At 32.9% G+C, this 11,275-nt stretch overlaps 1 protein-coding gene across 6 annotated transcripts; it reads left to right on the top strand.

Annotated features, from left to right (window-relative positions):
* The first annotated feature begins 2,721 nt into the window (after window positions 1–2,721).
* On the top strand, window positions 2,722–9,047 carry LOC147480856 (uncharacterized). Of its 6 annotated transcripts, none has more exons than XM_086577576.1 (6): window positions 2,722–2,875; window positions 6,638–6,769; window positions 7,453–7,539; window positions 7,636–7,679; window positions 7,873–8,049; window positions 8,717–9,047. In XM_086577576.1, exons 3-6 carry the CDS (start codon window positions 7,514–7,516, stop codon window positions 8,776–8,778), a joined length of 309 nt encoding a protein of 102 aa, XP_086433702.1. In that variant the 5' UTR covers window positions 2,722–2,875; window positions 6,638–6,769; window positions 7,453–7,513; the 3' UTR covers window positions 8,779–9,047. The 6 variants fall into 6 exon arrangements, 3 of the variants coding, with proteins under 3 accessions (XP_086433702.1, XP_086433700.1, XP_086433701.1); XM_086577574.1 differs by having other exon boundaries at window positions 7,636–7,727; XM_086577575.1 differs by lacking the exon at window positions 2,722–2,875 and adding an exon at window positions 2,896–5,887 and having other exon boundaries at window positions 7,636–7,727.
* Window positions 9,048–11,275: the final 2,228 nt, after the last annotated feature.

Below are 11,275 nucleotides of genomic sequence, written 5' to 3'. Positions count from 1 at the left end.
ATTTTAGATAATTAATTATCTATGAATCCATTTAGAAATCTATCAATAAAATCGATTGTTGTGTCACAGAAAAGAAACTTTAGTCCGAATCAAATCTCAATCCTCCAGCCCAAACATATACCACGGGACAGGGTAGTGTACATAATAATTGCTCATATAATGATCCTTAAGCAGAATTTTCTTAAAATACCACGTGTGCACCGGCTACTTTTGAAAAACCGGTGCGAAGCTCGGTTTGCATACTAGTTCTCTCTAAAGTAGTTAGATTAATGGAATGAGCATATCAATTAAATAATTAAATAATCAGACCTATTTAGCATATTCCCAAATATTCTTTTCCACCAAATAAACATTCTTGATTCCCCTAACTAACCTCGTCAATATCGCGATTCATTTAATCACTCAAAGATCGGTTATTGAAATTCCGACACATAAATATCAGAAAAACTATATCTCGATCCTCGACACATAAATATCAAAAAAACTATATCTCGAATCTCGATCCTTGACAAAGATATCAAAAATTGAGTTTAAGATATCAGAGAGCGATCAGAAATTGGAAAATTGGAAATTGGACTATTATGACTCGGCCACCCTCAAAACTCCTACTTCACAAACCCTCCTAATTTTAAGCTTATAAAATTTGAGATGGCAAAAAATATTTCACTCTCTTCTTAGACTATCTCCAACCGTAGCAGTGAAATACTGCTATTCTATCAAATTTATACCTTTGACTATAACAGGATCATGGTTAGTGATTCCAAATGGAATCTTGGAATTTCATCCGATATTTTAGTTTTTCAAAAAACTGAAATGATACAATATCAAATTTTTGAAAAATAACTAAAATATTTAATAAAAATTAAAACAATTAATAAAATCGAATTAATGATTAAACATGGTTTATTGATCGATTTCATAAAAATAACTAACCCTAGAACTAAGGATTTAACACTAAATCAAAATCAAAATTAAAAGGTTTTGAGTAGAAAAATCAAGAGTTGAAGAAGGAGAAGGAGAAAATTGAAGAAAAAAGATGATGAGATGTAGATCCGACATCAATCTACCACTTATGTTCACCACATTAAAAGCTCTTCTAACCACATTAACGGCATCATCTTCACCAATTTTTATGTTCTTCCACCATTAACTAACTATGTTGCTAAATTTTAATTATAATGGGAGAAACTAGAAAGATTGAGATAGGGTTTTTAAATCTTAGACCATTAGATTGTGTATCTAAAAAATCAATGGTTGTTATTAAATATGGCAACCTTGCATATTTCGACACTATCCTTGATATTCCGAACAAAAATTCAATTTTTTCAACCCATCAGAATTTTGAGGATTTCGGAATAATGAACTATATATGAGCAACATGCCATTTTCATCTCCAACGGTTCAAGAGTTGCACACCACATGATATGGGGTATGATAAATTCCCCATCCCACTTTTCTCTCCTGCTTCATGTCTCATCAGCTGACATATCATATCATGTAGCGTTAAGGCTCATTGCTATTCTGCTAAAATCTATCATGTATATGAGAGTGAATATGACAATTTCACTTAAATGAGGCTGAGGTTGGCAATATAACAGTTTGGTAATTAGTTGGATGTTGGTGTTTATATATATATAGTAGTTTGATCATGGGTTGGAGTTAGTCTTATTTGTAACCAAAGGTAAGTTTCCAGCTTTTAGTTGTTGTTAATCAATCAAGAACGTGAATTCATTCAAACATGCACTTAAAACAAGGATGTTCCTTGTTATTAAAAGTTCAAAAATCCCCACTACTATCATTACTATCCAACTGAAACCCACTCCAAAACCAACAACAACAACAACATAAAAGAATTAGATGTGCTAAAAGATTGATTGAACCATGAGAAATACATAACACTAACATTTGAGTATTTCAAGTCAGTAGCAAACACCAACTCATTCACACACCAACCTGACTTACCAAACCATGATATATAAACTCAGGTGCGAAAATGAATTAGTTGGTGCTCAATATCTTTTACAAAGGATGAGAATAGATGGGGTGTATTGTACTGAAGATATTTTTATTACTGTGATAAATTGTTATAAGAAAGTTAAGGCGGCGGAACAAGCGTTGAAGATGCTTTATAGGTTGAATGATTTTGGGCGTAAGCCGATGGTGAAGATTTATAATTATTTGTTAGATACATTATTGAATGAAAATAAATTTCATAGGATTAACCATTTTTATATTTATATGAAGAAAGACAAGAGTCACTTAACATAGAGCATGAAGTATCAAGCATCATTTATCATACAAATAAAGAACCCTGAGCAACATAGCTCATCATCCCAATTCAGTGGACTTAAGACAAAGCGCAAGGCGGTCATCCCAATTTTTTTCAAAAAAATGTTAAAAGTCTCCAAATTGATTGGTTACTAAATTTCTAAATGAATAAATAGAAAAAAACAGTACGTAAAAATCTCCTAATTCTCGATGTTTACCGATTTTCTAGCATTTTTGTTTTTTTAATGGATAGCGTTAATTTCTATACATTTATTTTAATATTTCATTTTCTAAATTGCAAATATTTATAAAATATTGTAAGGAATAACAATACTTTATATATATATATATTTACAAATTTTAAATTTGATATATGCTCAAAGTAACCATGACATGATGCGCAATCACATATTGCATACTATTTTATGTTTTAATTATAAGAAATGCTAGTGAGCTACCCCTCTTTTTTATGTTCCAGGATATCCCATTAGAAAAAAAAAAACAATTTAACTTGATGATCATTTCAGCAGGTTCCTTCTCTTAACTCAATAAGACGACAATGAAGTTAATTTAGAAAGAGGAGCAATTTCACCACACGAACTACGAGGTCAACTTCCTCCTTCCTCCAATTTTTATGTTCTCGATCTCTCTCAGCAACAACATAATCCATCTTCTTCTTGCTCACAGTATTTCTATATTGACATTATTAGATAAACTACATGTTTTAAAGCCTCTTTAATTTTTATAACATTTGATTCATTTAGAATTGAGATTGCACAAATTTTAAGTAGAGTAGAAATGTTTACATGAACAATTTTATATAAAAGTGAATGCCACAACCCACTTGCTATTCTATCTCAATTATTGGTGCTCTTATCATGAAGAGAACCCAACTGAAAATCTAACTAAGCACCATCTCTCTTGAAAAATTGAGGTATGACAATATTTGGGAGGAGATAGATTTGTGAATAAGAAATTAAGTTCAATATTGTATGAGTTTATCTTTTTAAGCTTATAGAAGATCATCCATTGCAAGAGCTCAAGATAAAATGTCTTGGATTGGTTCGAATTTCAAAATAAAGAGATGGGGAAGATGGCGGCAGATGTAGTGTAGTTTAGAGAGAAAAGGCAAGGCTGTTATTGGTGTATTGGTCAAACAATCACCAAGTTACAAATTTTTGTAGTCTTGTGGGGCATCACCTTGCTACCCCCAAAAAGGGGTAGCTCGCTAGCATTTCTCTTTAATTACTTATGGCTTACCCGATTTTTTTAATAAATTTGCACGAATTAACAATTTCATCTCTTGCCGAATTCCGAATTTGTGGCTATCTTCCCAAACTACTTACAAGGTTAGTTTGGAAAATTGAGGTTCGCTATGGCAGATGATTCCCCAAACTTTTTGAACTATGAAGGGTGTGTGTTCCTACTTATAGCTTAGTAGGTTTAGATGACATTGAGGAAGAGTTGGGACTGGAATTGAATACTGACTATGAATAGTTAATAGTGAGAGTTTGGTTTTGTGATTTGAAGTTCATCCTAAATCTCAAGTTGGGAAAAATGGTTGATGACTAAAATTAAAACAAGAACTTCTTCAACTTTTTTTATTCATTGTTCTACTCTAAAGGATATTGAAAAAACTAGTTGTCTAGAAAGGTAAAAAACATTGAAAACATTGAAGTTGATTGAATGGATTAAAAACTTGAAAAGAGGAATAAAAAGAGGTGACTTTGTTAACAAGTCACACTCATTTAATGTCTTCAAATGAGTGTAACTTGTTTTCTTTGGATTTAAATGACAAGGAAAGTTTAGTTTAGAAACAAGTTTGATTGAAATGAAAAGATTGAAAACAAGGATTGAATGCAATGAAATATTTGAAAATAAAAGAAAGCAATAAGATTGAATAAAAGAAAATAACAAGATAAGAAAATAAAATTGCAATAATATAAATCTATCTAAGAAAACATGATAAAATTATCTCAATTCTTGGGTTGTCAAACCAAGAATTGGATAATGTTTTCTCTCTACACTTTTTTCTTTTATACTCCTACTTTTACAATTGCAAATTTGCCCTCTTCGTCTAGATTTAAGACACCTCAAACACTTACTTTTTTACTTTTGCTTTTTGCTTTTTGCTTTTTTTCTTTTCTTGAGCAAGCTAGGGTTAAACAATGCTACTTTTAAGCTAAGGCCATCATCTTGATCTTTTGAGCTAAGAACATAATCTTGATCTTTTTGGGTTTGAGCCCTTGGCTGTTGACCGTTAACTTTGACCTTGATTTTGACTTTTCAACATTTTCTCATATAAGCTCAAGTCTTCCTAAGAAGCGTTAATAGAGCTCATTTTGGTGCTAAAATGCATCTTTTATGATAAATAGTATGAAATGGCTCAGAAACACGCAAAATATAGTAAAAACTATGAGTTGTTTGTTTATTAAGCGTAAGAATAGCTGTAATGCAATAATGTAAAAGGATAAATATGCATATTTGGGGTCTAATCAACAACCCCCAAACAACATTTTGTTTGTCCTCAAGCAAAGATAAGAGAGAAAAAGTAAGATCACAAATGTGTGATTTATTATCCAAATCTCATTTCACGGAGTGTGATTGCATTGACCATATGCAACAAGGCCTTAAACTACTAGGAATTCTCTAGTGGATGAGCTTAAGCCTTGTGAGAGTTTTCCAGAGAAAGTACTCACAAACTTCTTCTATCTAGTATAAGTGGTCTTGTTTCTTTATTTATTCTCAGAAGTCTATACATCTCATTAGCAGGGAATAAGGACAAACTCTTTTGAACTTAGGATAACATATGTGTAGTAATTAAATCATCTAAAGATAAATGTGCAAACATAAGTAATAAAATGCAAAAGCAGAGTTGTTTCCAAAACTTTTGGAGAACGTCCTTAAGGTGAGTTCTCATAGGGATGTGTTAAAACACAAACTCTCTGATAGATTCACCCAAGTTTCATTGTCTCAAATGTAGCGGGCATTTATATTCATCACATACACGAATGACGTCCAAAGGAAACCGATGTCGATTGATCACAATTGCCACTTACTATCACACCAACCTATTCCTAATCGAGCTAGAGGTTTTTTATTATGAATTATGGGGTTAGGGTGATGGTTTAGAAAGAAAATTGAAGGGAAAAACAAAATCTGATAAGTTGAGAAATAGAGTCTTCAAGATACTTGTAGCTAGAGAAGAACCTCAGCTCGTTTTGTTCTTTGCTTATAAATTGTGATTCATTTAGCCCTTTGGCTTTGTGACTCCATATGATCTTGATTTTTGGGAGTTCTAACTTTGCTTTTGTTTCTTTTTGTTTTTGTTTCCTTTGATATCGACTCCTTTTGATTTTGAACTTTTGGGAAATTCAATTTTGACTTCTTTGATTTTTTTAGAGTTTTTGTTTTTGAGGGGTCGTTCTTTTTATTTTCTTTCTTCTCGAAGCAACTAATTGATCTGTTTTTGTACAAAGTCTTCTTTTCTATTTTTCTAATACTCATCCTATTCTCAATTCGCCAGCTGGGTAAATTTTTAATTGTGTGTTGTAACGGGTGAGGGATTGATGGCGAAGAATAAAAAAGGCTTTTAGAAGTTTTGAAGGCTCAAAAAAAGGTAACCAGAGGAAAAAATATTTTTTTAGGTTTTTAACTTTTATTTGGCTATATTGATAAAAAAAGGTCCTAAACTCTCTCATAGAATATGGCGTGGTGATCAAGTAAGTGGACGTGTGGTTTTTCAATCCGGACATCCTTTGTGTCAGCACTCAATAATCATTCAAATGAGGCTTTTGGCTAGATTCTTATAGGATATGGAACTTAATTATTCTAATCTTGGTCTCAGAAACTCACTACTATATACAATCAAATGCTTATGCATGACATTCATGAAAAGATGTAGAAACTATTGTACGTATATTAGTCTAAGTTTGAAGAACTTAATGAATCCTTATTCTATTGCTATAATGAGACTTCTAGACTATTTATTCATCATAGAAAAAGGAAACAATACTTTTAGTACTAAACAGAAAAATATTTTAGGTCTTTTCGAAAAAAATCCTACCTACATTAATATTGGTTCTTCCAAGATGCTCATAGTGAGCCACGTCAGCAATTTTTTTAAAATAGTCCCTACTTGAAAAATAATTATTTGTCTTCTTACCAAAATAACCCTGAATTTGGTGTCCTCTCTAATTTAATATAAGTCAAAATTGTCTTTTCATGTGTGTTGGAAAAAAAATAAAATAAAACTACGTCCGTTATTTCAATTCTACGTCCGTTATTTCAATTCTACACATAAGTAATTATCAAATAAAAAAAAGAACCCAACCTTTCGTTAACCTAACCGCCATCTTCTTCTTGACAGAAACAAAACCCCACTCTTCGTAAAACACCCCACTTAAAAAAAGTCTCTCAGCTGACAGTACTTATCTCTGCACCACTTTCTTCTTTGGTGGTTCTGATATTCTCTCAAGTGCTGACAACCAAATTTAAGCAGGTAAGAAATTCGTTGCAGATATATATGTTATTTTATCATTTTATATCACCCCCTCCTCAGTGTTTAAGTAATTATTATTTAGTGATTGCATATTATTGTCAATCGATTGATAGATTTTTTGCGGTGCCTTAATTCTTAATCAATTTCTTAGTCAGTCATTGCGTAGTAAGTGAGTGTATAAGTTACTTCTTCTTTCGAAATTTAACTTATGTCATCTCTTCAAGCCCTGTAAATCAAAAAAAAAAAATGTAAGCCATCGTCTCTATTTGTAGAACTTTAATGTTTTGCTAAATTTTTGAGAGTTTGAATGTTATCGCTATTTCTGCCCAAGAAGCACAATTTTTAAGCTAATTATATATTCAAAATTACAAAATGGTGTGTCTAATTTCAAATAAAGATTTGATATTTATTCTGTTTTTGGAATTCTTCTTTTTTTGTAGATTTTGGCAGTGGATACAAACTGCCAGAACTATGAAATTGGTTTACTCATTGTTCATAAGAATGATTTCAAAGGCATATATAGATTTTTGGAGATGAAAATTCATATGACTAAGCTTATAATGCCATGATTGCTTATAATTCTTATGTGCTTTAATATGAGTTGATAGTTGCTATGAGCATAGGGGTGTTGTAACCTACTACACGACTTACCAATTGTCAAGCTATCTTCGGTTTGGGTTTAGGATTTTTAGCTTGATCGAGGTGAGTGGTAATTGTCGTTGTACTTGTACTAAGCTCTAATGGATGAGAAGAAGAAAAAGAGAAGAAAGGTGCATTTTTTTTTGGGTTTTAAAGGAATGGGTTTAAATTTGTTTTTTTTTTAGAGAATAAGTTTTTATAATTTTGGTAAATGGTTTGTTTTGCAGGTTTTTAATTTTGAACTTTTTGTTAATAGGAGCTGGAGTTTCAGGTGTGATTCTTATTGGTGCCATTGCTTATAGTTCATTTGCAAGAAAATGTACTAAATCTTGCCACATTGTCAATTCAAAGCTAATCTTCATGGAACATTTTATATCATTTATTAATATGAAAGGTGCAATGTGTGCTTATATATTTAGTACCTAGGCATTGGGATTTGTTTGAGTGTTGTTGGGGATTTTCAGGTTTCAAGCTGAAGTTAGATGGCCCATTGAATGCCTATAAACTATTTTGGAAACCAGTTGATTCAGTTGAGAATAGGAGTGGAAGCATTGAGTCGAGCACATCTAATGTGAATTCTGTTGTTTCTGAGATGACTCCAGTTTATGCTTCTGAGATCATAATTGATATTAGTGCTTCAGGTATACAAACTTCTATATCTACGAAGATCCACACCGAACAACGAACACTTCACAAGTAGGATATTAGTGCCAAATTAATTATGTCGAATTGAGAGTTAGATTACGAAATTATGGATAACGATTTATTGAAACAACAAGATTGGAGAAGTGAATCCCAAAATGGACATTGTGTCTTTTACTTGGTTGGATTCTTTAATAGTCTCGTTGTTGAGAATATTGCTGGTATGAAATTTGTGGTTATTTTGTGATGCTTGCCAGAGGGTATTATTATTTACCCGAACTGTCACTGATGTTATGTGTGTGTGTGTGTGTGTGTGTGTGTGTGTGTTTTAATGAAAGAAAAAGTAAAGGTGTATAAAGTACTTGCATTCCATTGCGTTAGAGTAGTACTGAACATTAATTCTCATTTGTGTTTGCATTGATCACCATTTAGCTTAGAAGCTATATTGTCTTCCACTCATTCCCATGGGCATCTAACATCTGGACAGTCGCACAAAATATGTTTAAGAGCATATGTAGTATCACACCTTTTGTAACATTTAGATGCCAGAATCCTCTCTTTTGTGGCTGCCAAATTTCCATGTTGTACCTGCAATTTTTGGACATCCATGTGCCAAAATATTCTCTCTTTTCTTGATTACTAATTACAATTGTACATCTGTTGTAGGTTTTCAAACGGGATATGAGGGAACTGGAAGATCTCCTCTCCAAATTGAACCCTATGGCTGAAGAATTTGTTTCTCCTTCCCTCACAAACAACAACCCATGTATCTGTTGGAGCCTTTTATGCTAACAATTTTCTCATGTTTAGCCACCATAACTTACACAAAATTGGTGTTGTCCTCGACATTGCAAATGGACATGCCCCTCCTAGAAGGGTTACTCATACTCTCTTCCCTGAGATTGTAGTGCTATCTGTTTGTGTATATTATTTTGCATGAAATTTTAGTTACAGAAAGTCATAAACGTGTCATATATTGATTACCAATTCTCTTTTCAATTCATGGGTTCTAAGTATGAGTTGACTCCAAATTTATCTCCTTCATTCTGCAAAAAATATAAGTGGCCAGTTTTTTTTTGCTTCCTTTATGTAGAATGGGAGAATATAAGATCACATGTACATTCATCTGCAAATAAGAATGTACGCGTCAACATGCTACCAGATACTGCAATAAAGAGATAAATAAAGTATATTTGTATTGTTGTATCATGGTAAGCAATGGTACATTTTTGCGAACATGACAATTGCTATATTTAGTAGTTGATTTCTAACTTAATACATAGTTACACAATAGATTTTAAGAGTTTGAAAAAAACACGGTCGAGTTATTTTTACTGCTGAAGTATGTCTACTTCATAATTAGTATCAATTCCCAGTGCAATCCAATTAAAATGAAATCACCTCCTTGCTCATATTGAGCAGCTAATCAGGTCATGCACTTATGAAATTTTCTATTTTTCTTACACATGGCCATAGTGATTCTCTTCACCCTGGCTTTTTCAGTTTAGTCTCCTTTAGCTCTTTCATTTTTGATACTCAAATGCTTATTATAAGTAGTCCCCTCTTATTTAATTCAGGCGTATGTACAACAAGTTATTATAAATCATGATCAGGTCTAAAGCAAAGCCGGTTAACAATTGAAGAGGAGGAAATGGACTTAAGCCTTCATTACTCATTAGGAAACAAGTAAGCAAAACTTTATGCATTTTCAAATAGCGAGAATGGTACCTCAAGATAAATTTTGTGATCAATGCTATAACCCATCTTATGTATAATAAAAGGACAACCGCTCATACCTCAAGAATATAATGTCTAATATAAGGACAAAATTGTTTTTTCAAGGATGTATCATGATAGTTCCAAGTTTTGAATGATTGATCAGGTGGTCTTAGATAGCACAACAGTTGCCTGGAAGGACTAATAATGAGATGAAGAACTGCTGGGTTCATATTTGAAGAAGAATGTAATGATTCTTGAAGGATTGCAAGCTCAATCTCTCAATCCTCCAAACATCTATCTCGATCAGCTTCCTGACCATATATGTTAAACGCCTAGTGGACAGTGGGTAATGGGTACACCATTTTATTTGATCATATCAAAGTGGCAGGTAAGAGGTGCTTTGGTATATTGGTGAACAATTTGTGTGAGTTAGAGACTGCGTATGCTAGCTGACCTATACACAAATGTAACTGAAAACGGTGGATGACATGCTTATCTATTCATGGATGGTGGCATTGGTGCAGATGGTGGAAATGGTGCAGGAACACTTGGTGGACCAATCCAACCTGATGTACATGTAAAGTGTTAGACAATTATACTTTGTTTAATTCTCAATCCACTTATAATTGTGTAGTAATGAAGATGATATACTACTCTGCTCGATCCTATTTCTAAATCTTTTTCACAACCAAGATATTTTGAATTGTATATACATATTAGTTTGAGAAGGATTATAGATAATTCTTTTGAGCAAATAATAACATCTATAATAGAAGGCAGAGTTTTGAAGCTCACAAGCAAACTTGCTATAAGGGGGTAGGGAGATGAAACCAAACCTTTTGAAGGATCTAAGCCCCAGAATGTTAGCTCTACGTGTTCCTGACAAAGAGCACAATTACCACAACACCAATGCACGCAACAATCACCACAAGGTTCAGCTGGTAGACTGAATTTCATTCGCAGTTTTTCACGATAAACGGCTCCATAAAGACAATGACATTGACACAGCCATCAGGAGTCCATACATGACAGCGTGACTTGCACATGTTGTTCACAAGACACGGAGAAAAGGGGGAGGGGGCATGACATTGTAGTATACACCATTTATTAATTGTTCACAATATAATGTACTCTTTGCATTTTATTGATTTGCTTACAAGTCTTTCCTTCATCTAGCATTTCTGCAATTTGGCCAAAGGTAACACATGGCAGACAACATGTAATGAAGCTTGCAGTATGAAATGAGCTAATTAGTGAACTTCTCCAAAACATCCAGTCAGCAAAAACAATATACTTAAAAGGGGGGAGGGGGTTGTTTTTGTTCCTTAATTATTTACCTATCTATAGCGCCAGTTTTAAGAGATAGTGTTAAGTCTACACGCCAGTATGAGTGGCGGGCAGAATAAATCTAAGCTACACGCCATACTGTGTGGCGGCTAGATTTTTTTTTTTTTTTTTTTTTTTTTTTTTCAACTTGCCTTTGACAATGGCGTGGGAGCACAGTTT

Source organism: Coptis chinensis, chromosome 8, assembly GCF_015680905.1.
Source record: "Coptis chinensis isolate HL-2020 chromosome 8, ASM1568090v1, whole genome shotgun sequence".
NCBI lineage: Eukaryota > Viridiplantae > Streptophyta > Magnoliopsida > Ranunculales > Ranunculaceae > Coptis > Coptis chinensis.
The sequence above is the reverse complement of the archived record's forward strand: the minus strand, read 5'-3'. Positions and strand labels throughout refer to the sequence as shown.